The 26,274-nt window shown below is 48.9% G+C and overlaps 1 protein-coding gene across 5 annotated transcripts; it reads left to right on the plus strand.

Moving 5' to 3' along the window:
• Nucleotides 1-507: 507 nt before the first annotated feature.
• On the plus strand, nucleotides 508-26,145 carry git1 (G protein-coupled receptor kinase interacting ArfGAP 1). Of its 5 annotated transcripts, XM_061248715.1 has the most exons (22): nucleotides 508-852; nucleotides 1,080-1,339; nucleotides 5,662-5,795; nucleotides 6,838-6,950; nucleotides 7,228-7,333; nucleotides 7,547-7,633; nucleotides 8,135-8,265; nucleotides 9,767-9,861; nucleotides 9,969-10,011; nucleotides 10,693-10,719; nucleotides 11,303-11,351; nucleotides 11,669-11,741; nucleotides 13,751-13,848; nucleotides 15,349-15,460; nucleotides 15,926-16,053; nucleotides 19,098-19,250; nucleotides 20,471-20,740; nucleotides 22,544-22,624; nucleotides 22,953-23,029; nucleotides 23,214-23,390; nucleotides 25,672-25,735; nucleotides 25,884-26,145. In XM_061248715.1, exons 2-22 carry the CDS (start codon nucleotides 1,288-1,290, stop codon nucleotides 26,097-26,099), a joined length of 2,286 nt encoding a protein of 761 aa, XP_061104699.1. In that variant the 5' UTR covers nucleotides 508-852; nucleotides 1,080-1,287; the 3' UTR covers nucleotides 26,100-26,145. The 5 variants fall into 5 exon arrangements, with proteins under 5 accessions (XP_061104699.1, XP_061104697.1, XP_061104702.1 ...); XM_061248713.1 differs by having other exon boundaries at nucleotides 508-1,339; XM_061248718.1 differs by lacking the exon at nucleotides 20,471-20,740 and having other exon boundaries at nucleotides 508-1,339.
• Nucleotides 26,146-26,274: the final 129 nt, after the last annotated feature.

The following is a 26,274-nucleotide window of genomic DNA, read 5'->3' on the forward strand; positions in this document are numbered from 1 at the left end:
GGACATGGGGATGTGTTCCGTGATGCATTAAAAACAAGTTGCTCACTGGAATGCTGCTACACTACAGGATTGTGTGTCTGCTATTTACTCTCCCTGTTTGCATTTTGTCCATCCCTTTTTCTGCCTATTGTTCTCTGCCAATAGACCGGATCTGTCCACTTTCCTCATCATAATCAGGAAGAGCTACAGCTTCTACAATTATCCTATCTATCTTATCTATAACCTAATATAATAGAAAAACTGTACTTTTTACAATGTACCTTCTTTTTCTACCTCCAATTTACCTGCAATGGAAAATTACCTAATAGCCACAATACCCATTCAGAATGCCCATTCAGTATGCTTTAGTATTCTTCAGGTAATCATGTAGCGTTCATGTATTGTAGTCAAAAACGTAATCATGTCAGCTCCCACAAAAGACAGATTTCACTGGCTAATTTTAGCCAGAACATAATTTCGTAACTAAAAGGGTTTGTGTGAGAAGCACTAAGCAGTTGGCCAATGGGAACCTACTGCTTTCGTTTATCAGTATCGCCTGTAGTGCAAGGGGTGGAAAAATCCCAAAAGCATTTTCTTCTGTCTTATTCGACGTAGTTCAGATAAATCTGTCAATTAATGACCAATCAGACTTTTTTAGATCTAAGTGACATCAGTCACACTGGTTTTGTACCACTGATTTTAGATAGTAGCCTATACGTAAACAACTCAGATAAACTATAACCGCGAGTATCTTTTGTTTTCTGGAGACAGGAGCAATTAATAGGAAAAGAACGGGGTGTAGAGTTCCTGGAATATTCGTGTAATATCTGCGTTGCTCCAACCCCCTGCCCTGGGATTGTACATCGACCAAGAGTAAGATACCGCGAGGGAGGAAGGAGAGGGGGGACTGTAGGGCACCGCGTCCATGACAATTTCGAATTGCTAGGTAGAGCTAGCTAGCTACCTGCTATCTAAGCTAGCTACACATCGACATAAAGAAAGCCTGGAAATGGGATTTCTCTTACCTCCTTTAAAAATAAGCTGACCCTTAAACAACAATAAATGCAATATAACAACCAATGGTTTCGTTTTCGCACTAGTTTTTCGACGAGGACTGGAAATTTTGCTGCAGCTTTGGACGGGCAGAAGAGAGAAAGGGTTGACAGCCGGAGAACTGGAACACATCGCCGGCTTCCGGGGATTCGGAGCGGCTTCAGGGAACCGCGGACGTCGCGAAATCTGGAAAGAAGAATTTAAACATTAAAACGTAACTCGAAATTGCGACCCAGTAAATCGCGGAATTTCAAAATGTCCAGGAAAGTACAGAGAAGCGAGGTATGCGCGGACTGTAGTGCACCAGGTAAGAAGCTAGCTGGCTAACATAGCCAGCTACGAAATAAGGCGTTGTTTGGGATGAGATGGGGTGGATTGGCGTACTGGATGTGTTTGGAGTCCGACGCGTGAGGTCACTGTGCCGCATCTGGGAAGCAGGAAAATGGCTGAGACGCCCTGGCAGAGATATGGCCTAAATGTGTCTGAGTTTTACTTGTGTTTACTTTATCTGCAATGGGCAATCGCAGGTTAGCGCTAACGTTAGGCATTTAATGTTTCACATTGTTTCAGTTCACTCGCGTGTAAGTCGTTTGTTAACCGTAAACTAAGGTTAGTTACTTTTAGTCTCAGATGGAGTAACTATGATGTCGCTCATCAGTTTTAAGTAAGACGGTCATTTATTGATAGACGTTTGGCCAGTTAACGTAGATGCCTATTTGTCTATCATATGCGTTTAGTTTTCCGTGCGGATCTAGCTACGTACGTTAATGTTAGTTAAGGACCCACCGATCTAATTCGCTTATTTGCTAGCTTGATCTTACAGAAACTTGGCTAGGTATATGCGATAGAATAGCTAACGCTGACTACTACCGCAGAATTACAGCCTTGCTAACGTTAAGCTATTGTGAACAATTCGCGTAGCTGGCTACAGTCCGGGGTGAATGAGCTAACTTACAGAATTAGTGAGCGAAAACGCATTGACGTTACCTAGCTAGCTAGCTAACGCTGCATGGACACATTCTTGACTCCAGCTGAAATATGGTTGTTTCTTATTGATGGCATGTTTGGTTTCCCTCTTTGGGGCTAAAACTGCAGTTCGCTGAAATGAATTGTTAGCTGGCTAGCGACCCGTGTTTCATCCAGTTCATTGTTACTAACTAACTAGCTAGCTAAGTTAGTAGTAAAGTAAAACCAGTAGTTTGGGCTTTTGTAACTTACCTCTAGCTATATTGCAGGGGTGAACTTGACTCCTGTACACTAAGGACACAGGCGAACCAATATACATTTAACAAACAAATTCGAAAACAATATGTTATAAACATTGCATTTGAGCACCGGTGGCGCATCAAGAACCGTGGACACTAGTCTTGGACTCGCGACCACAGGATGAGTGGGTTAAAGCCCTTTAAAGTTCTGCTGTTGCTTTACTTCTGAATCCTCTGGTTGAATTGGTCAGGAATCCATTCACACCCCTGTATATGCTGGTTTCTTCACAACCACAATTGTACCGCTAGTCCCAGAATTTCAACAAGCTGTTCACTTTTAAAAAGCTTAAGTTAGGTTTTCATATTTGGAGGGATTATTTACCCTGGTAAACCACATGCCAGATGCGTGCCTTGAACATAAGTCCCATATTACAAATTATTTCATAAAAAAAGCTCAGCGGTTAATGTTTCCAGGTGATAGTGTTGACACCTGAACCCTAAAACTGACTTTGCTAGCTGTCCTTTGACAAGTTCAAGTAAATGATTACGAGTCAAACCTGCATTGGGTTAACAAGTTTAAGGAAAAAATGATGAAAGAACATGTGCTCAGCAACCTTAATTGAGCAAGAGATAAGCTATATCAAAAATCAGCAAGCGCAGGGGTCCCCAGGACAAGAGTTTTGAACCTCTGGGCTAAGGGTTCAGGAGGATTCAGTCCATTAATCCATGACCAATTTAATGTTGTTGGTCACATTTATCACAGCAGTTAAGTCCAATTTGATCAATTTCACTGCAAATTAAGGCACTGTAGATATGCCATTTATATTCTTGGCCAAGAATTGACAAGTGGAGCTCAGACAACTGATATACTAGACAGAGGGGCAGTGCAAAATACAATTGTGATTGACAATGTGTGTCCCCCTCCATAAGCTCATTAAAAGGAAGAATGCAATGTAGACAGAATGCTGTTCATAATGTACTGTATTGTTTGATGTTATTGCTCTAGTTCCAAATCTATTTTGCAATCCTGGTCCTGAAGATCTACCACTACACTTCATCTCATTGAGCTGCTCATTTAGAAATTTGGGTTTGGTGTGAACCTACAGGATGGTAGATATCCTAGAGAAGGATTGGGCAGCCCAGCTCGAGCCTCCTGCCGAGATCTCCCCGCTCCCCGTTAATGGCAGACACTGCTGTCAGTGAACATGTTACTATAGGCGGACAAGTTCGGTCCTGGAGAGCCTCGGGGGTGTTTCTCGTTTCCATTTCTCTCGCTGTACTGCACCTGATGGGAGGTGAAGTCCAGAGCAAGGCTTTGCCAGGGGACGCTCAGCTGACTTCAGGACTTCATCTCCCAGCAGCCCCCGCTAGTTCGATTCATCTCGTTATGTGCCAACACAGAAAGTGCATGCTGCGTCTATCCGAGGTGCCTGATCAGCAGTTGACTGAGAGACACAGGAATTAATATGGCCAGGGCTGTTTATGGTTCATTTCCAGCCTGCCCTGCTGCTACATGAAAAGAGGTTTGTTTTGGGAAGGTGGCAGAAATCTGCAGGTGGGGTCTTAACATGGATCCTTAGGGGTCAGGAGCTGCCTGTGTTCACGGTGTAGTGCGAAGAGTGTGTGTTACCAGCTATTTGTATCAAGAGGCCCGCTGGATCACACTTCCCCTGTGTGTGTGTGTGTGTGTGTGTGTGTGACATCGCGTTAGTCACACAAAGTGGAACTAAGCGGAGACGCGTTGCGGGGGACGGAGCGGTTCCTATGACACGTGAATAATCGCCATTCTTGACTTTGTGCGCGGAATGAAAGGAACAGGATGCGGCTAATTAAAGGGCCGGCTTCTTCCTCAGTGCATCGCGCACTACGCCCCCCCACTGCGCCAGCTGCCTCGGCCGTGCAGGGCTCAGGCCTGCCCCCCCCCCCCCATTCTGCTGCTCTGTTATCCTCGGTCTGTTTAGGCACATGGAGGGGGGAGAGTGGGGGTGGAGGAGGACTGGGGATGTTAATTGAGCACAATTGATGCTGCAGTAGCTTTGGCCTTGGCTCCGTGGCTTGGAGCTTGGTGTTTAGGAACGAAGGTCTTCATTTGAATCATAAACCTCTGCCTGTCTAATCACGAAAGTGGCCATGTCACGTCACTGTACTTGCTGGCTATTCAATTCAGTCGTGGGAACACAAGCATTTAATGCTTTGTTTAACAGACGCAAGGTGAACTTCAGATTTTTAGCAATTCACCTGGGGGACGTGGGGAGTTTGCTCCTGCCCGATTGGTTCCTGGACGCTGTTGTTACAAAACATTTCTGGACCTTGTTGTCGTCAGTAGGGCGTTGTCTCTGCAGTCCCTTATACACAAACATTGTCAGTGTGTTCTCCCACCAAATGTCATGTTTTGTATACATACAAAAACATTACTCGCAGTGCTACCCGTTCGTGCGGGCATATGTGTGTGCGTTAAAGTGCGTGTTTGTGAGCACAGCCTGAAGAAGTGCAAACTAAGTGCACTCTGCCAGCGTCCAAAACTGATTTTCACACACTGTGGCGCAAGTCTGGCGTTTATTTTACCTCCACAGGAAGTGGAAGTGAGTGTGTCCAGTGTCCGTGGTGGTCTGTTCCTCTCGCCTTGCGGGAGGGCCTGGTCCCATGAGGGGGTGGGTGAGCCAGCAGCCGGATGGATCCGGATGTGAATTTTGGCTTTCCCCTGGGCCGTTCTGTCGCTGAGGGCCGCAGTCAGAGGACCTCTTTACCTGAGAGAGAGCCCTTCAGACTGGGCCAGGTTTCCCCTGGCAACCTCTACCTGTCATCAGGAGTCACTCTCTCCTGGGGCCAGAGGAGAGGGGAGAGGGGAGAGGGGAGGGGTTGTGCTGAAGCCCCTCTGCTCGCAAAGGATGATGTCATCCATTCTGTCGCTCTCATAACAGCAGAGGCTGCCGTTCCACTTCCTGTATACCTGTACTTGGTTGTTTTTTTTTGGCTGTTTGGGTCAGTGGGTGTAAGGTTAGCTCTGCGTGTACTGCCAAGGTCTGTAGAGTTTATCTCCTGAACCGACGGTGCTTTGAGGCTGTTCCACCCGTGGTGTGTATCTCTAGAAAGATGAAGGTGTTATAATCATAAATCTGCAAAATATGTCGCTCGCTTTCTCTCACATTTTCTCACACATCCGTGTATGTTGCAGCATGTGCTCACAGGTGATTTGTTGAAAAGGGGATAATGGATAGATTTTTTTACTTGAATGCATTTGTGTAGCATATATATGGTACCCCTTATTTTAGCTTTAATGAATTCATTTTTTATGCATTTTAAACCTCTCAAATCTCTCTTATTCCCTTCTTCCTCTTCTTTCTCTCTCTCTCCCTCCCTCTCCGTTTCTCTCTTGCTCTCTCTCTCCCTCCCTCTCTGATCCACCTCTCTCTCTGTCGCTCAGACCCCGGGTGGAGCAGCATTAACCGGGGTGTGCTGATCTGTGATGAGTGCTGCTCAGTGCACCGCAGTCTGGGCCGGCACATCTCCGTGGTGAAGCACCTGCGACACAGCGGCTGGCCCCCCGCACTGCTGCAGGTGAGGCTGGAGAGGGGCCGAGCAGGGGCGGGGCCGACAGGGGCCGAGCAGGGCGGGGCTGAGAGGGGCCGACCAGGGTGGGGTGGGGCCAGGCCGAGCAGGGGCCATGCAGGGGCGGGGTGGGGCCGAACCGAGAGGGGCCGAGCAGGGCGGGGTGGGGCCAGGCCGAGCAGGGGCCATGCAGGGGCGGGGTGGGGCCGAACCGAGAGGGGCCGAGCAGGGCGGGGTGGGGCCATGCAGGGGCCAGAGGGGGGCCATGCAGGGGCTGGGGAGGGGCCGAGACTACCGTGAGTGGAGGGGTGAGGGATACTCCGCAGGCCTGGGGCTGTGTATTATTTATGAATCTTTATTTATACAGCCCCCCCAAGCAGCCTAACCTGCATGTCTTTGGACTGTGGGAGGAAACCCACACAGACTCGGTGGGGGTGAGAGGCTGGGTTAGACTGGCTCAGTGGGGATTAGAGGCTGGGTTAGACTGACTCGGTGGGGATTAGAGGCTGGGTTAGACTGACTCGGTGGGGGTGAGAGGCTGGGTTAGACTGACTCGGTGGGGGTGAGAGGCTGGGTTACACTGACTCGGTGGGGGTGAGAGGCTGGGTTAGACTGACTCGGTGGGGGTGAGAGGCTGGGTTAGACTGACTCGGTGGCGATTAGAGGCTGGGTTAGACTGACTCGGTGGGGGTGAGAGGCTGGGTTACACTGACTCGGTGGGGGTGAGAGGCTGGGTTACACTGACTCGGTGGGGGTGAGAGGCTGGGTTAGACTGACTCGGTGGGGGTGAGAGGCTGGGTTAGACTGACTCAGTGGCGATTAGAGGCTGGGTTACACTGACTCGGTGAGGGTGAGAGGCTGGGTTAGACTCGGTGGGGGTGAGAGGCTGGGTTAGACTCGGTGGGGGTGAGAGGCTGGGTTAGACTCGGTGGGGGTGAGAGGCTGGGTTAGACTCGGTGGGGATTAGAGGCTGGGTTAGGCTGGCTCGGTGGGGGTGAGTAGGGGTGGTGTCTTGAAGCGCGTGGAGGCTGACCGCTCCGTTGTGTCCCAGATGGTGCAGACTCTGGCCAGCAACGGGGCGAACTCCATCTGGGAGCACTCCCTACTGGACCCGGCTCAGGTGCAGAGTGGCCGGAGGAAACCCAACCCCCAGGACAAAGTCCAGTAAGAGCCCACAATGCACTGCAGCACACAGCTGCAGATAACGCTGCTTCTGGATTATTTGCAGCAAAAAATGTGACTCACATTATTCAGGATCTGAAAAGCAGCATTTCTGATTTAACGGTAAAAAATATATATTTACATAGGCTTACATTTAGTTTGACTTTCACTTTTTTAACCTGGACATTTATTCATTAAAATCATGTATCATAAAGAAACTCGGACTGTGGCGTTGATACGCTTTCCTTTCAGCTGCTCTCTCTGTCTCTCCCTCCTGCAGCCCCACCAAGTCAGAGTTCATACGGGCGAAGTATCAGATGCTGGCGTTTGTACACAAGCTGCCCTGCCGAGACGACGACGGTGTCACCACCAAGGACCTCAGCAAGGTCAGAGTTCACAGAGGGTCAAAGGGTGAAGCGGTCAGGGGTCAGAGGCAGCTGTGCTGTGAGGGCCATCCCAGGGTGCCCTGTTTTAGCAGCCTTCTCAGGACTGGGTATTAAAAGCAGACTGATGACATCATCACTGATGAATGGTGGTGAGGTGCTGGTAGGCGGTAATACCGGCGGACTCCGCTGACCGATGCGCCGTGTCTCCCTCAGCAACTGCACTCGAGCGTTCGAACCGGCAGCCTGGAGACCTGTCTGAGGCTACTATCCCTGGGGGCCCAGGCCAACTTCTTCCATCCGGTGAGAGACCGCTGAACACTACCCAACACTGCACTTTCTCTCTCTGTCTCTGTCTCTCTCCGTATCTATCTGTATCTCTATCTCTCTAAAGGACAGATCGGCAATAACAAATTGAATTAAACTAAACGCACACAATAAAGAACTAAATAGAGTTCTACATCTCAATGAAAAACACATTAAATCTATCTCACAGTCTATCTATCTCTCTCTATATATATCTCTCTCCCCCCTCTGTCTCTCTCCTCCTTTCTCTGGTTCCCGCTCTCTCTGTCTCTCTCTCCCTCCGTCTCTCGGCTGCCGTGACTCACCCTGTCTGCGCCCCCGGCCCCGCATGCGCCCATCCTCTGGGTGTCACTGAGCGTGTAATTAGAGCGCTAAAGTCAGCAGCTACACAAAGAGGCGTAGATGAGGGGGCGCGATGGCCCTGCGTTCATCCCGAACGGCTGGACGCCGCCGCCGGCCGCAGGTTTGGGCTGACCCCTTCTCTGCCCCCGCCCGCAGGAGAAAGGGACCACCCCCTTGCACGTGGCGGCGAAGGCGGGGCAGGTGCTGCAGGCGGAGCTGCTGGTGGTGTACGGGGCGGACCCCGGGGCCCCTGACATCAACGGCCGCACGCCCATGGACTACGCCAGGTACCCCGCCCACCCCCAGCTCTCCTGGCTCTCATTCGGCCAAACGCACGCAGTACAGCGTCGTCCACCTAGCCACATGCAGTCTAATTACAGGGGCTCCTCCTTGGTCCAAACGACAGTTAACCTAGCAAGCTAGCTAGTTGGTACGTGGTGACGTTGGCTAGTAGTTATTGGACATCAAGTGAAAGTAATAAATATACGACGTTGTGGCCATTACAGTCGGTGTGCAGAGCGGGTGCAGCGAGCTGGGTTTGCTCGACGTGAAGGCAATCACAGTGATGGCGGTACTTTGATGGCAGATCTCATAATTGCCTGCTGTGATTGAATTGAATCGTCAGGCTGTTTGAATCTCTGTGCTGTGCGAATCTGTGCCGTTTGAATTTCCACCTTGTGTATATGTATCGATCTCTTGCGTTTGAATTTCTGTGTTGTGCCAGTCTGTGTGAATCTCTGTGTTTGGCTGTGCGATGTGTGAATCTGGGACTGTGAGACTGAATCACTATGCTGTGTGAATCTGTGTTGCGTGAGACTGAATCACTGCTGTATGACTATGTTGCGTGAGACTGAATCACTATGCTGTGTGATTCTGTGTTGCGTGAGACTGAATCACTGCTGTATGACTCTATGTTGCGTGAGACTGAATCATTATGCTGTGTGACTGTGTTATGTGAGACTGAATCACTATGCTGTGGGACTCTGTGTTGCATGAGACTGAATCACTATGCTGTGGGACTGTATTGTGTGAGACTGAATCACTATGCTGTGTGACTGTGTTGCGTGAGACTGAATCACTATGCTGTGTGACTCTGTGTTGTGTGAGACTGAATCACTATGCTGTGTGAATCTGTGTTACGTGAGGCTGAATCACTATGCTGTGTGACTCTGTGTTGCGTGAGACTGAATCACTATGCTGTGTGAATCTGTGTTGCGTGAGACTGAATCACTATGCTGTGTGAATCTGTGTTATGTGAGACTGAATCACTATGCTGTGTGACTGTGTTGCGTGAGACTGAATCACTATGCTGTGTGACTCTGTGTTGTGTGAGACTGAATCACTATGCTGTGTGAATCTGTGTTACGTGAGACTGAATCACTATGCTGTGTGACTCTGTGTTGCGTGAGACTGAATCACTATGCTGTGTGAATCTGTGTTACGTGAGACTGAATCACTATGCTGTGTGAATCTGTGTTGCATGAGACTGAATCATTATGCTGTGGGACTGTATTGTGTGAGACTGAATCACTATGCTGTGTGACTGTGTTGCGTGAGACTGAATCACTATGCTGTGTGACTCTGTGTTGTGTGAGACTGAATCACTATGCTGTGTGAATCTGTGTTACGTGAGACTGAATCACTATGCTGTGTGACTCTGTGTTGCGTGAAACTGAATCACTATGCTGTGTGAATCTGTGTTGCGTGAGACTGAATCACTATGCTGTGTGAATCTGTGTTGTGTGAGACTGAATCACTATGCTGTGTGAATCTGTTTCTCTGTCTCAGACAAGCAGGGCAGGTAGAGCTGGCGGAGCGCTTGGTGGAGTGTCAGTACGAGCTGACGGACAGGCTAGCCTTCTACCTGTGCGGCCGACGCCCAGGTGAGCTCCCCGCTCTCTCCTGCTGCCGTGGCAACCAGCTACGGTTCACATTGTTCCATGTTGCGAGCCCTGTCAATCATTCATTCACGCATTCTACCGTTCCGCAGATCACAAGAATGGCCATTACATCATCCCCCAGATGGCCGACAGGTAGGGCTGGGGTCAAGTGTGAGTGTGAGTGTGTCTGTGTGTGTGTTTCTGTGTGTGTGTGTTTGTGTCTCTGTCTGTGTCTGTGTCTGTGTCTGTGTTTGTGTGTGTGTGTATCTGTCTGTCTGTCTGTCTGTCTGTCTGTCTGTCTGTCTGTTTGTGTGTCTCTGTGTGTCTCTGTGTGTCTTGTGTGTGTCTTGTGTGTGTGTGTGTGTGTGTGTGTGTGTGTGTGTGTGTGTCTGGAATGACACAGAGTGACAGGAGTGGGGAGGGGTTACTCTGTCTCTGTTGTTTAACGGAAGGTGTACTGTTCCCCTCACGATGCAGCAGCACACTCTGTTTGTTGAACTTCTGTTTTTCAGCCAGTAGGTGGCTCTGTTTCACACGTCAGTGTATATTTTGGGAAGTGGGACATGTTAAAATGTGCTCTCTGGCAGTGCTACCTGCACTGTGTGAATGCTTTGTGCCTTTCACTGTGTTTCCAAAGGGATATTAATATGGGATCTGTCCCTCACTCTTGCTTGCTGTATTTCTCTCTCTGTCTCTCTCTCTCTCTCTCTTTTGCTGTCTTGGTCTCATCTCTCTCTCTCTTTGTCTCATGTCTCTCTGTCTTTTTCTCTCTCCCTCGCTCTCTTGCTCACTCGTTTTTTTGTTTCCTCCACCTCGCTGCGCTTGTGGAGGCAGAGCTCGTCCTAAGTGCCCAACACAGAGGTATCTCTCTCTCTCTCTCTGTCTCTATCCCCCCCCATCCCTCTCCCAATCACACCCTCCTCTCTCATCTTCCCTGTGCTCCCTCCATTATTGCTTCCTCATCCTGCCCTGCCCTGCCCTCCTCTGCTCTCCACCACCCTTCCTCCATCCCGTCATCAGTATCAGAAAACAAGCGGCGGAGCTCTGAAATTGATTGACATGTAAATGCAGTGACACACTGCCCAGCTGTGTGGGGGGAGGCGGTCATGCTGCCCGTTTGGATTTCTCCTCACGCTCTGTGCTAACGTTTTTGGCCCCTCACACACAGGGTCCGTAGGTCACTTGAGTGGTGAGTCAGATACTTGAGAGGGTGGGGCAGGGGCCGGGGCCAGGGATAATGGGGTGGGCGGAGGGAGCAGTTGAGGGGGCAGGGGGGAGAGATGTCCAGTACTGTGCAAGCTTTGTAGTGTTCACTCGTCACCGCTCGACAAAACATCTCTCCTCCCCGTCCTCCACAGATAGACAGTTGTGTTCACTGGCCTTTCTCACTCCCTCCATATCTCTCCATGTTCCTCTTTTTCTCCCCCTCTCTGTGTCTGTTCAGCCTTGACCTGTCAGAACTGGCCAAGGCAGCCAAGAAGAAACTCCAAGCGGTGAGTATCTTTAGAAACCCCTGCCCGTCAGGTCTGGTAGCAGGCGCAGATATTTAAGTAGTGCACAGGTCTCTCGGCACAGTTCCGGCTGTGCTGCAGTCAGCAAATCATGCGACTGTGATGTCACAGGGTTACGGGGGGAGAGGGGGGTTGTAGTTCCAAGCATGTCTGATTGCAGTTTGTTAAATGATTCTGTGGGGTTGTCTATGGGGACCTGCATTAAAACCATGATGCGCTTAGTACACGTTAATCGATCCTTGCCTTCGTGTTTGTCGTGCCGTTGTGCTGTCTCGTCTGTCTGCCTCGCTGTGCCGCAGCTCAACAACCGTCTGTTTGAGGACCTGGCCATGGACGTGTATGACGAGGTGGACCGCAGAGAGAACGATGCAGGTGAGGTCCGCCCCGCTGCGTCTACTGCAGGGAGTCTACTGCAGGGCCTGCTCCCTAGGGGTTATTGTGACTGGGTTCACAGACAGGGTTAACAACAGGGTGAGCGAGAGAAGAGAGCGGAAGAGACTGAGATAGAGATAGAGAGAAACAGACTGAGATGGAAAGAGAGAAACAGAGACTGAGATGGAGAGAGAAACAGAGACTGAGATGGAGAGAGAGAAACAGAGCCTGAGATGGAGAGAGAGAAACAGAGCCTGAGATGGAGAGAGAGAAACAGAGACTGAGATAGATAGACTGAGAGAGAGAAACAGAGACTGAGATGGAGAGAGAGAAACAGAGACTGAGATGGAGAGAGAGAAACAGACTGAGATGGAGAGAGAGAAACAGAGACTGAGATGGAGAGAGAAAAACAGACTGAGATGGAAAGAGAAAAACAGAGACTGAGATGGAGAGAGACAGAGACTGAGATGGAGAGAGAAAAACAGACTGAGATGGAAAGAGAGAAACAGACTGAGATGGAGAGAGAGAAACAGAGAGAAACAGACTGAGATAGAGAGAGAGACTGAGAGAGAAGCGAGATGGGAGATGGGGTGAGTGAGAGAGGGAGCCCGAGAGAGAGATGGGAGATGGGGACAGAGATGCTAAAGCAGAAAAAAAGCGAAGCGCCGTTCTGCTGCTCTTAAATCTGGAGTTAAAAGCTGGATATATTTCCTCAAGATCTGGAACCAAGGGCTAGATTATATTTACACCCTGATAAACAAACATCTCCCCCAAATGAATAAAGGAAACATATTTGCTTGCTTTATAGATTTTAAAAAGCCATTTGATTTCATTTGGCATGAAGGGCTCTTTCTCAGACTTCCTCACAGTGGTGTAGAGAGCGAAATGTATGGTGTCATATAATCAATGTGTGCAGAAAACAAATGCAGTGCAAAAATCGGAAATCAAAGAAGAGAATTCTTCACCCAAGGGGGTGCGGAGAGTCCTGAATTCATCAGCAGCTACATCAGAGCTGGCCTGCCCTGTTCTCCGAGATACGCCGTCCTGTAGCTTTTCACGCCAACCCTAACAAATCACACCTCATTCAACAGCCACAGATCTTTCCCGGCTGCTAATTAGTAGAATCAGGTGTGTCAAATTACGAATGGAATTTACATTTACATTTACATGTTTGTCATTTGGCAGACCCCTTTAATCCAAAGCGACTTACAAGTGCATAGGTTCTACCAGAAGTCAAAGCAACACGTCCATAACTAGGAAAATACACATGGAATGCTGTTCTAAACATATAGTCCTAAACATATAAGTATGTTTAGGACCATATGTATAACATATGTTCTAAATATATAAGTGCCATTTCTTTTTTTCTTTTTTTTCTTTTTTTTTTGGGTAGACAAGGAGGATAGGGATATCAGAAAGGGGGGGCGGGGGAAATCAGGAGGGAGGACTAAGAGTTTGAAAAGGTGGAATGAAAACCTTCAAGGGCGGTAGATCTCCAGGAACAGGGTTTGGGCAGCCCTGATGTACATATCTACGCTGGAGCATCCTGCAGGGCCCGGGGTGCCTCACAATACTAAAAATAAGTATCGGGACGCACACATAGTTTCACAACTCTGAAGTGAAATTCCTGCTCTGAGCAGACGACCCGGTCCTGTTCTGGTCCACAGAAGAGGCGCTTCAGCAGAGCCTGGATCTCTCAAGCTGGGGAGGGGTCTCTGTGACCTCTCTGGAAGCAGAGACAGAGGTTCACGTTTTTCTTTTTCTTTTCAAACACCACTCACAGACCATAATGAAGGAGCCAGGATTAATATCCATATGCAAAATATGGTATATACATACATGCATTTTATGAAATCACTTTTATGGGGTTAAAGGGAATCAGGGAATATTGGGTGTTACCAACATGGTTGGTGATTGGTAGATCTCCTGTTATTGAAATGTTGTCACACCAGTGTTATCCTTTCTTTATCCCCCGTGGCTTACTGTCCCTTCCTCTGTTGTCCCTGCAGTGTGGCTGACGACTCAGAACCACAGCACCCTGGTGACAGAGCGCAGCGCAGTCCCCTTCCTGCCCGTCAATCCAGAGTACTCTGCCACACGCAACCAGGTAAATACCAGAGTACTCTGCCACACGCAACCAGGTAAATACCAGAGAACTCTGCCACACGCAACCAGGTAAATACCAGAGTACTCTGCCACACGCAACCAGGTAAATACCAGAGAACTCTGCCACACGCAACCAGGTAAATACCAGAGTACTCTGCCACACGCAACCAGGTAAATACCAGAGTACTCTGCCACACGCAACCAGGTAAATACCAGAGAACTCTGCAACACGCAACCAGGTAAATACCAGAGTACTCTGCCACACGCAACCAGGTAAATACCAGAGTACTCTCCACACGCAACCAGGTAAATACCAGAGTACTCTGCCACACGCAACCAGGTAAATACCAGAGTACTCTGCCACACACAACCAGGTAAATACCAGAGAACTCTGCCACACATAACCAGGTAAATACCAGAGAACTCTGCCACACATAACCAGGTAAATACCAGAGAACTCTGCCACACATAACCAGGTAAATACCAGAGAACTCTGCCACACATAACCAGGTAAATACCAGAGAACTCTGCCACACGCAACCAGGTAAATACCAGAGTACTCTCCACACGCAACCAGGTAAATACCAGAGTACTCTGCCACACGCAACCAGGTAAATACCAGAGAACTCTGCCACACGCAACCAGGTAAATACCAGAGTACTCTCCACACGCAACCAGGTAAATACCAGAGTACTCTGCCACACGCAACCAGGTAAATACCAGAGTACTCTCCACACGCAACCAGGTAAATACCAGAGAACTCTTCGAGAGAATTGGCTTCTCGAAAAACTGCAGCGGACACATCCCTAGTGTCCACAGCAGAAATTACGCTTAGGGGATGAGGACAAGGTCACAGTGATGAGGTCATCGGAAAAATCATAAGGACAGAGACGCAGTGAGGACGGAACTGAAAGAGGAAGGTGGTAGTTTGTTTTTCTCTAAAGTTGGTGCAAGCCTGTCTGAAGCAGAGAGGGGGAGTAAGAGGACTTCTGGCTTCATACACTCTCACAGGCACCTTTTCAAATCCTCCTCAAAAACCCCGTTCAGCTCGACCTCTCACTGAATTCAAACAGCTTCCTGGAGCGTGCCTCCTATCTCCCCTCTGCCCTCCTTGTTTGCAATTGTTCAGAATCCTAGCATAAGCTCATTTTTCCAAACTGTGATTGGTTAACAGGAGCAACATCCTGGCCTTCACAGATTGTTTATAGAAGGTTTCTTGTGGGTGAGAGTGAGAGGTGTGTATATCTGTGTGTGTGTGTGTGTGTTTGCTCATGCCTGAGTGTGTGTGCTGCCTCAGACTAGGGAACTCTGTTATTATAAAACGCAGCTGCTGTGACGGTGGTTTTCCACAGTGCACTGCCAGCAGAGCGAGCGAGCGAGAGAGAGAGAGACCCAGTAAGGGAGAGCTTCTGCCCGGGGTCTGCCGTTCCTGCTGCGCTCCTCCGGGAGCTCCCTTCGCATGGCTTCATGAGTGCCTGTCTCTCTCTCTCGCCTGTCCCAGGGCCGGCAGAAGCTGGCTCGCTTTAACGCCCGCGAGTTTGCCACCCTCATCATCGACATCCTGAGCGACGCCAAGAGGAGGCAGCACGGCAAAGGCCTCACCAGCCCCACCGGTGAGAGGACGGGGAGAGACGGAGGGTGGGGTGGAGGTGGGGAGGGTAGCACGAGGGAAAGGTGGGGTTAAGTGTGGAGAGGTTTTAAAGGGATGGAGGAGAGAGGGGAGACGTGTGTGGAGGTGGTCTGGGTGGAGGTGGAGAGGGGGAGGATGGAGGACCAGGAGGGGAAGGAGGGAGATTACGTGAAACTGCAGTTTGTGTGTGTGTGTGTGTGTGTGTGTGTGTGTGTGTGTGTGTGTGTGTGTGTAGAAGTACGCTAAACACACGGACTAACAGACAGACTGACTGAAGGGCTGTGGTAGGGAAATAGCTGACGAGCGAATCAGATGTGAAGTAATGAAAGCAGAATGTGGACAGCTGTCACTAATGTGGCGCGTGTGATCGCTGAAGCATGCCCAGTGGCGTGAGGCATGAGCCGGGTTTGCTGTGGTAATGTGCCATGCCCCTCCCTGTCCACTGCAGACCCCCTGCAGCTGGGCCTGAGTAACGATGACGACCAGCACGATTACGACAGCGTAGCTTCAGACGAGGAGTCTGACAACGAGCTGACCACACAGAACAACAACACTCAGCGTAATAACAGAGCCAAGGTAAGACGCGCGTGGGCACACACTCACACATGTACTCATACACGCACACTCGTGCATATACACACACACACTCATATACACACACACACACACACACACACACCCTCACACAGACTTATATACTTACTCACACACACAGTCACACATATACACGCACACACACTCATATACACACACACACACACCCTCACACAGACTATATACTTACTCACACACACAGTCACACATATACACACATACACACTCATATACACACACATACTTAAACACACACACACTCATTTACACACACACACACACGCACACCCTCACACAGACTTATATACTTACTCAAACACACAGTCACACATATACACGCACACACACACTCATACACACACACACCCTCACACACACAGTCACACATATACACACACACACACACTCATATACACACACATACTTAAACACACACACACACACACACCCTCACACAGACTTAGATACTTACTCACACACATAGTCACACATAGACACACACACACTCATATACACACACATACTTAAACACACACATGCTCTCACTCATTTACACACACACACACACACACACACACGTACCCACTCGCAGGAAGTCTGCTGTATGCGTATGTATACACAGGAAGCCACTGAAAACTAAACAGAGCAGCTGCAGGGATAACAGACCATATAACAGAACACTTTCAGCATACGCGCGCACACTCACTCACTCACACACACAGGATATGTTTATATACACACACACACACACACACACACACACACACAAAGTGCTGTTATCCATGCCGTTCCTCTCAGCCTGTCCCAGCATGCCGTGCAGCAGTGCGGCTGCTGCATATCCTCTGAATGACATCACGGTTATTCTGGGGGAGAGAGGGAGAGGGAGAGGGAGCGTGAGCTCCTCGTGTGCGCAGGAAACAGCATTCCAGTACCTCCCTCCGGAGCAAGTCTCAAACGCCGCACAGAGAACACACAGGGCCTCATTCACACATCATCTGTACGATCACATTTTATTTCATTTGTGAACTTTTCCCTGAATATGTTGGCATTCAGTTTTTTATTGTTGTTTAGTTTTCAATGTTGATTTCAATTTCAGATTAACTTTAGTTTGAATTATTTTAAAACATTTTTTTAACTTTATAATTGTTTTTTTCCATGCCTAGTTTAGTCTTATTTTTAGTTTGCAATAATAGCCTTGTTGTGAACACATTTCCTTCATTGTTATTGATGATAATATTTGATTCTAAAGTCCCACAAGCACGCAGTCAAACCCAAGGTTTAGCAATGGCGTCTTTCCTGCTTTTCGATTACTTGGCTAATCATTCTTTAGGGGCGAGAGCTGGTATTTAGGGACTGCACAGATACATATGTTCGCGGAGAGCGGTGTGTGGATTATGTTTGCACATGACCCTGAAGGCGGCATTACTATGTTGTTGCCTTATGCTAATCAACATGAACAGGTGCTCGCATTCAATTTACGAAGAACTGGCATTCATCATCTGATACACATAATACATTCACAAACACAGGCCCAGATGGTCAGAGTATCTGTTGCCTTTTACGAGTTTCCTTGATGTCTGCACTGGCAGTTTAGGCCTTGCAAACAAGGTGTATGGCACTCTTTAGCCATCCACTAAGTTTAAACACTACGGCTAAGTGGCTGAAGCACTTTAAAAACCAGTGCACACCGTAGATGGTTGCGATGACCATGTAGGCTTAAATAAATCCAAATAATAATATAAATCTCAATAATCTGGCACTCTGTAATTCTGTTTTGAACGGTGCTTAATACAATTTGATCGATTTGATTGATGGATGGTTGCCACAATGAGTGTAGAATGCAAAAACATTAGCCTTAGCCTCAGGCGGCATCTATGTGTTCATAAGCAGTACGAGGGACATCTGCATCGTGCATTCACTCTCATAGGTGAAGCTTACTGTTTGAAACACTGAGCTGGCAACACAGCGTTGCGATTACAAATAAAAGGTTGCTTGCTGGTTCCGTTTCCTGCGAAGCATTGCTACGTACCATAAGCTTGTAAATCTCCATAAATATCCCGCTGTATAAATGTGTAATACATAAAAATGCGAAGTATTTCAGCCACCGCGGATAATTGCTCCTGCTAAATGAACAAACGATGTCGTTGTTCTGTTGCGCTGGGTCCTTCCCCAGAACGGATTCAGTTTAATGTCCGTACATGTGGTGACTGTGATTAATGATGCGTGCGGTCAGGATAATTAATGGCGCTTGTGTTAATCACGCGTGTGGTAGTCTCCGTTTCCAGATGCTCCTTCCCTGACTCAGTGTCCGCGTATCTACCTCATTTGTGGCATCGGCATGCTGTAGTCTGTTTGGTGGGAGCGGATATCTGCCGTTTAATTTGGTTGGCTGGGGCTGTTAATCGTTTCAGGCCTCTATGTCCATATCGATCATCCCTCTCAGCACTGCCGTATGAAACAGTCAGCACCTCAGTGGCTGACGCATGAATTATCTCCATAGTTATAGGAGTGAATTGGCAAGGTTGCTTGGCTAAACTGTAATGTTGCTTTTCAGTTGCAGATTGTGAAACTTGTGTTCTGTAATTTGCTAATATGAACTGGCTCATGTGGGGGCAGGAAATGGAGACTGAAGAAACTCATTACAAACTGGCAGTCAAAATGTTAATCGGTTGCTCTGACCAGACATTTTTATTTTCAGGTCAGGACCAAAAATAATTTTAAACCTGGATATAAATTGTGGTTTCTATCCAAATTTACAACTGGTAACTGTTTAAACCAGTCACTGTGAATTATTTTTACAATAAAGGTTTCCAAGTAACTATTGATGCAAGCTTTCTAGCTAGCTAGGAACAGCAAACGGCCACAAACCAAGACAGGAAAGCTTGGGATCAAATTTCAAGTGTCAGAGGTAAAATGTATATCATGTTAATCTTTTCTGATGTCTTGTCTGAGACAAACGTCTTCTTCTGGGCCTAAACGAGTATCTTGTGTTGTAGTATTGTGATCCGGAACCTTCTCTCTTCCAGAGCATGGACTCCTCAGACCTGTCGGACGGGCCCATCACCCTGCAGGAGTACCTGGAGGTCAAGAAGGCCCTGGCTGCCTCCGAGGCCAAAGTGCAGCAGCTCATGAAGGTCAACAGCAACCTGAGCGAGGAGCTGAGACGCCTGCAGAAAGAGGTAGAGCCTGGGAGGAGAGCAGAGCCAGGGAGGGCGGGGAGAATGGGAGGAGAGGAGAGCCAGGGAGGGCGGGGAGAATGGGAGGAGAGCAGAGCCAGGGAGGGCGGGGAGAATGGGAGGAGAGGAGAGGGAGGGAGGGGGAGAATGGGAGGAGAGGAAAGGAGAGAAGAGGGAGGGAGGGAGGGAGGATAAAGGGGAGAGGAAGAGGAGAGAGCAGGAGAGAGGAGGGGAGTGAGGAGAAGGTACACAAAAGGAAGCGAAGGAGGGATGAGAGGAGGGAGAGAAAGTGAGATGGTGGCTGACAGAGGAGAGAAGAAAGGGAAGAAGAGAAAGAGAATTAGAAGGAGAGTGGGTGGAGCTAGAGGGAATATTTAAGGGGTGGGACAGAGGGAGATGGAGAAGAGGAGAGGATAGGATAGAGGAAAAGGAACATTGAGAGAAAGGGCACAGCTTGTTGGGTGACTGTTGGATGTAAGGAAACCGTGTGTGTGTGTGTGTGTGTGTGTGTGTGTGTGTGTGTGTGTGTGTGTGTGTGTGTGTGTGTGTGTGTGTGTGTGTGTGTGTGTGTGTGTGTGTGTGTGTGTGTGTGTGTGTGTGTGTGTGTGTGTGTGGAATGTGCAGTTGGATACTCAGCGTCCAGACGATGTGTTTCTACCGTGTTCAGTCTTGGTCCACAGCCTTTTGTCTCTGTTGGTTTTCAAAATCTCCATTTTAACCCCCCCTTCCCTCGCTTTTTTGTTAACATTGTATTTGTTTACATTATATTTAGACTCACCCAGCATCTCATTTTGGAGTAGCGTCTCACCAATTTCAACCCTTTCAAAAACCATCAGACATGTCCCACAATTCATTGTGGTTCACCTGCTTCCTGTATGTAGACTGCTCAGCAGGCCTGTCAGATCTGCGCTTGTAGTGCTGCCTCACGAGAATAAGCCAGTTTCACACTACGTTTCCCATATTCCTCTACTGCAGCAGTACAGAACACTGGCAGTGTTCTCAGCCAGCTCTGCGCAAAAGCTCCCTCATTGCCCCGCTCGGGCTAAAGCCAACACCCTCGACAGACAGTTCACACACGCTGAAGACACTACTCACCAGTTTGACTGCGAAGACCGATGTGTAATTTTCCTATGCCTCTTGTGTTGTACAGTATATGTTTTCCAGTGTGAAATACACAATCAGGTGATGTCACCCCCCCCCCCTCCCCCCCACTTCTCCTGTAGATCTCGCGGATGCAGATGGAGAACAGTGTGTTGCGGGGGGGGCAGGCAGGGAGGTCTGGAGGTTCGGGAGGGGGTGGTGGGCCGGGGCTGGGGTCTGGCGGGGTGCGAGGAGCGGGAGGAGGAGGAGTGGGGGGGCCCGGTGGGATGCTGACCGCGGGCCCCCCCCACAGGCAGCCCAGGCAGGCCTTCTCCATGTACGAGCCCGGCGCCGCCCCCCACAAGACCCTCTCCCCAGCTCTGGACTCCCTCGCCAGCCGCCTGCACCCCAGTGTAAGTGGAATCCATGGCAACGGCGTTGCTGATATATCTGCCCCACTCCACTGCTTATGCAACTGTTCTGCTGCCCCCACCCCACTTCACAAGGCAGACCTCTACTGCCCTATCACTCTCACACACACACACACACACACACACTGCCCCCTACTGCCCCCTACTGCTCACACTACTGCCCCCTACTGCTCACACTACTGCCCCCTACTGCTCACACTACTGCCCCCTACTGCCCCCTACTGCCCCCTCCTGCTCACACTACTGCCCCCTACTGCTCACTCTACTGCCCTCTACTGCTCCCTACTGCTCACACTACTGCCCCCTACTGCTCACACTACTGCCCCCTCCTGCTCACACTACTGCCCTCTACTGCCCCCTACTGCCCCCTCCTGCTCACACTACTGCTCACACTACTGCCCCCTACTGCCCCCTCCTGCTCACACTACTGCCCGAACATGCGCTACAATACTCCCCCCCCCCCCCCCCCCCCCCCCTACTCACTATTACCCTCTCATTGCCTACTCTACTGCCCCCAACTGCTCCTTGCGTGATACTAATATTATAGTTAAAGTTTTGGTATTTGAGACTGGCTGCTGGTTGCACTGCCTGTGCCATTAAAAGCACTTTCTCTGGCTGCCTGTGCACTTTTGAGCACAAACTCACTACTCACTAGAGGGCGCGCTCCCTCCTGCTGCTTTTAGGCACTATACTGAAGGGAAACTGCGCTACAGTCTACGTCTGTCTGTCTGTCTGTCCGTTTGTCTGTATGCGTCTGCCTGCTGCACACGACAGCACAGCCAGACAACCACTGAGGCATGTTTGCTTAATTTCCTATTTTTTATTTGCTACAACATTCCATATGTCATTTGGGTGGTTGACACAATTGTGGTTTATATCTGTTGTCTTGAGTATCATTCATTGTGTGTGTTTGTGTGTGTTATTGAATAGTCGATTGTACATGATCTTGCACTGTGCTTTATGACTGCCTGTGATGCAGGGCCTTGGCCACTAGGTGGCGGACTTTGAAATTGCCAGAATTAACTAGTGAACCACACACTTGGTGCTGGTGAAGGCAATTTTATTTGGGGACCCAAGGTTACCAGGAGGTTTTTGCATAATGGAGTATGTCATGACATTCGGCCATTATGCACTGGTCACGGGGCATTGCTTGTGAGTTAGTTAGCATTTTGCTGGTTGTGCTTTTTAAAAAAGAAAAATGTGGCATGGCATGACGGCCTCAGTAAGCGAGTAATCTGTGGGCCGAGGTGTGGTGAGTCCCCTCTGAACCCGGTCTGATCTGAGAGCTCTGGACCCGGCAGTTCCAATACAGTGAACGCTCTAAGTATCCACGCATGATAGGAGACAAAATAAAATAACCTTAAAAGCTTGGAATGTTCTATTGAACATTTATGCAGTTTTACCTATTTCACTCCAGTTCACTCCAAATAGCAAATGTTTATTGGATTTGTATTTTGTCTTCACACAAATACATGCCATTTTCAGCGCCACTAAATCTAATAAACATTTGCCAACTGTGCCAAAGATTACTTCTAAACTGTCACCTACAGGCATTTTCTTATTGCCGACGACAGTTTAGCTTTTAGTTTAAATGGGGGGAGACCATAACGGCCTGTGACTCAGAACCATCAAGATGTGTTCTCTCCCTACTCTCTTCCCCCCGATCCCCGTAACACCCCTTCTCCCCACCCCACACACACCCCACCCTCCCCTCCTGTCACACTCATGGACCCCCCTCCCCTGTGTGTTTTTGCCCCCCTCCTCCCTCCTCCCTCACGCTCTCAGGTGCAGAAGGGGCTGTCCTCAGGCCTGTCCTCCTACGGTGGCCTGCACCTTTCTGGTTCCACAGAGGTGGGGAGATACGCGGTGAGACATCCCTCCTTTCCTCTGTCCCTCGTTCCTTCCTTTCTGAGCTCCTTCCCTCTGTCCTCGTCTCATGGCCTTCCTGTCCTCCTTTCCTTTATCCCTTCCCCGCTTGTCTTCTTTCTCCGCCCCTCTCATTCCTTCTCCTGCTCTTTATCTTGCTTTCTCTCCCTTCAACAAGCAGAAGGTTTGAATGGTTTGATACGGGGGGTGGTGTTGTGGAAGTCATTATTAAAGGGCTCACAGATGGTGGTGGTGGTTTTGGTGGTGGTGGTGGTGATGGTGGTGATGGTCGTGATGATGGTTCTGCTGTTGTCCTCTTTGTGTTCAGACCCCAAAAGGAGAGAAGCCTGGCAGTAGCACAGACAGTGACTATGACAACACTCAGACTTATGACCTGTCACTCAGGTGAGGCGCACCTGTACAGTTTCTCCGAAGTTTTCAAATTGTCATTGTACACGTGTTCTTAGTTTTCTTATCTGGCGTACGCGTGTGTGTGTGTGTGTTTGTGTACGTGTGTACGTGTGTGTGTACGTGTGTGTGTGTGTGTGTGCGTGTGTGTGCGTGCGTGTGTCTTTGTGTGTGTGTGCAGTGCGATGCGCAGCAGTGAGGATGATAGTCGTGGAGAGCTGGAGGAGGCTGGCAGTGGAGACGGGGGGGAGCCAGACCCCACACTACCCTGCACAGAGGACGTCATTCTGAAGACCGAACAGGTGACCAAGAACATCCAGGAGCTTCTGAGGGCCGCACAGGAGTTTAAACATGACAGGTAAGAACTGCCAAGTACGTTTTGGGTTAAAAAAGAAAGTCCCAGTCCTCTCAGAAATGACTTCTCAAAACTTGAAAAGGACACTCTTAATACTCTCAAAAAGGCACTCCTAAGGACAACACTCCCAAAACTCTGAAAAATGGATACTCCTAATATCATTTTCAAAAAGCACACCTCTAATGCTCTCAAAAGGGACAGTCCCAATACCACTCAATACTCCTACAGTAATACTGATACTAATACTAGGGGAGACATTGACTCAGGTGGTAAGAACAGTCGTCTGGCAGTCGGAGGGTTGCCGGTTCAATCCCACCCTGGGTGTGTTGAAGTGTCCCTGAGCAAGACACCTAATCCCCAAATGCTCCTGAAAAGCTGGCTGGTGCTTTGCATGGCAGCCAATCGGGACACTCCTAATACTCCCAATACTCTCAAAAGCACCATCTGCTGTTGTGTCAGTGTTTCCTCATCCTGTGGATAAAAATAAATAATTTGACTTGTGTAAATATACAGTTAGGTCCGGAAATATTTGGACAGTGACACAATTTTCATAATTTTGGCCCTGTACGCTACCACAATGGATTTGAAATTAAATAATCGAGATGCAATTGAAGTGCAGACTTTCAGCTTTAATTTGAGGGTACTTACATCAAAATTGGAGGAAGGGTTTAGGACTTGCAGCAATTTTCATACATAGTCCCTTCATTTCAAGGGACCGAAAGTAATTGGACAATTGACTCAAAAGCTGTTTCATGAGCAGGTGTGGGCTATTCCCTTGTTATTTCATCATCAATTAAGCAGGTAAAAGGTCTGGAGTTGATTTCAGGTGTGGCATTTTCATTTGGAAGCTGTTGCTGTGAATCCACAACATGCGGTCAAAGGAGCTCTCAATGCAAGTGAAACAGGCCATCCTTAGGCTGCGAAAAAAGAAAAAATCCATCAGAGAGATAGTAGAAACATCAGGAGTGGCCAAATCAACAGTTTGGTACATTCTGAGAAAAAAGGAACGCACTGGTGAACTCGGCAACACAAAAAGGCCCGGACGTCCACGGAAGACAACAGCGGTTGATGATCGCAGGATCCTTTCCATGGTAAAGAAGAACCCTTTCACAACATCTTGTGAAGTGAAGAAGACTCTCCAGGAAGTAGGCGTATCATTATCCAAGTCTACCATAAAGAGAAGACTTCACGAGAGCAAATACAGAGGGTTCACCACAAGGTGCAAACCATTCATAAGCCACAAGAATAGAAAGGCCAGATTAGAGTTTGCCAGAACACATCTAAAAAAGCCAGCCCAGTTCTGTAACAGCATTCTTTGGACAGATGAAACTAAGATCAACCTGTACCAGAATGATGGGAAGAGAAAAGTATGGAGAAGGCTTGGAACGGCTCATGATCCGAAGCACACCACATCATCTGTAAAACATGGTGGAGGCAGTGTGATGGCATGGGCATGCATGGCTTCCAATGGCACTGGGTCACTAGTGTTTATTGATGATATGACAGAAGACGGAAGCAGCCACATGAATTCTGAAGTCTATAGGAACATTCTGTCTGCTCACATTCAGCCAAATTCAGCAAAGTTGATTGGACAGCGCTTCACAGTACAGATGGACAATGACCCAAAACATACTGCGAAAGCAACCCAGGAGTTTTTCAAGGTAAAGAAGTGGAATATTCTACAATGGCCGAGTCAATCACCGATCTCAATCCGATTGAGCATGCATTCCACTTGCTTAAGACAAAACTTAAGGCAGAAAGACCTGCAAACAAACAACAATTGAAGACAGCTGCAGTCAAGGCCTGGCAAAGCATCACAAATGAGGAAACCCAACGTTTGGTGATGTCCATGGGTTCCAGACTTCAGGCAGTCATCGCCTGCAAAGGATTCTCAACAAAGTATTAAGAATGAACATTTTATTCATGATTATATTCATTTGTCCAATTACTTTAGGTCCCTTGAAATGAAGGGACTATGTATGAAAATTGTTGCAATTCCTAAACCCTTCCTTCAATTTTGATGTAAATACCCTCAAATTAAAGCTGAAAGTCTGCACTTCAATTGCATCTCGGTTATTTAATTTCAAATCCATTGTGGTAGCGTACAGGGCCAAAATTATGAAAATTGTGTCACTGTCCAAATATTTCCGGACCATACTGTACGTGCACACAAATGCAGATAGGCCAGGTACAAACCAGCAAAACCGGCTCAAACCGGACAGCAAGACGTGGTGGGCAGCACAGGTGATCCTCAGCTCAGGTGGCTGTGTGTTTGTGTCCCCAGCTTTGTGCCCTGTTCTGAGAAGATCCACACTGCTGTCTCAGAGATGGCCTCCCTCTTTCCCAAGGTAAGGCCTCCCAAATCCATCTGCCTCCTAAAAACCCTCTCTGTCTCAAACACTCTTTCCCTGTCGCAAAAGATCTTCTGTCGCTCTGTTGCGCTGACACTCCCCCCGTCACCCAAACCCTCTCCTCTGACCCCCCCGCCCCTGACAGAGGCCAGCGTTGGACGCGGTGCGCTGCTCCCTGCGTCTCCTGGCCGCCAGCGCGTCGCGGCTGCAGGGCGAGTGCCGCAAGGCGGTGCCCACGGACCCCGGCGCCGCCCCTGTGGACTACCAGCTCCTCACCCAGCAGGTCATCCAGTGCGCCTACGACATCGCCAAGGCTGCTAAGCAACTGGTCACCATCACAACCCGTGAGAAGAAGCAGTGAGAGGGGGGAGGCACAGAGAGGGGAGGCGAGAGAGAAAAAGAGAGAGGGGGGGAGGTGACAGAAAAAGAGAGAGAGCGAGTGTGAGAGCGAGAGCGTAGGAGATGGGAGGGGGAGAGAGTGAGAGGTCTTGTAGGAGAGGGGAGAGAGGGAGGGGGCAGTGGGATGGAGCAGAAAG

Source organism: Conger conger, chromosome 7, assembly GCF_963514075.1.
Source record: "Conger conger chromosome 7, fConCon1.1, whole genome shotgun sequence".
Classification (NCBI taxonomy): domain Eukaryota; kingdom Metazoa; phylum Chordata; class Actinopteri; order Anguilliformes; family Congridae; genus Conger; species Conger conger.

Excerpts from the sequence above, each read along its gene's own strand:
- git1 (XM_061248713.1), top strand. The coding sequence starts at position 1,288 with ATGTCCAGGAAAGTACAGAGAAGCGAGGTATGCGCGGACTGTAGTGCA. Across the intron at positions 5,796-6,837 it reads GGCCCCCCGCACTGCTGCAG|ATGGTGCAGACTCTGGCCAG; the intron begins GTGAGGCTGGAG and ends GTTGTGTCCCAG. Across the intron at positions 22,625-22,952 it reads CAGAGGTGGGGAGATACGCG|ACCCCAAAAGGAGAGAAGCC; the intron begins GTGAGACATCCC and ends CTTTGTGTTCAG.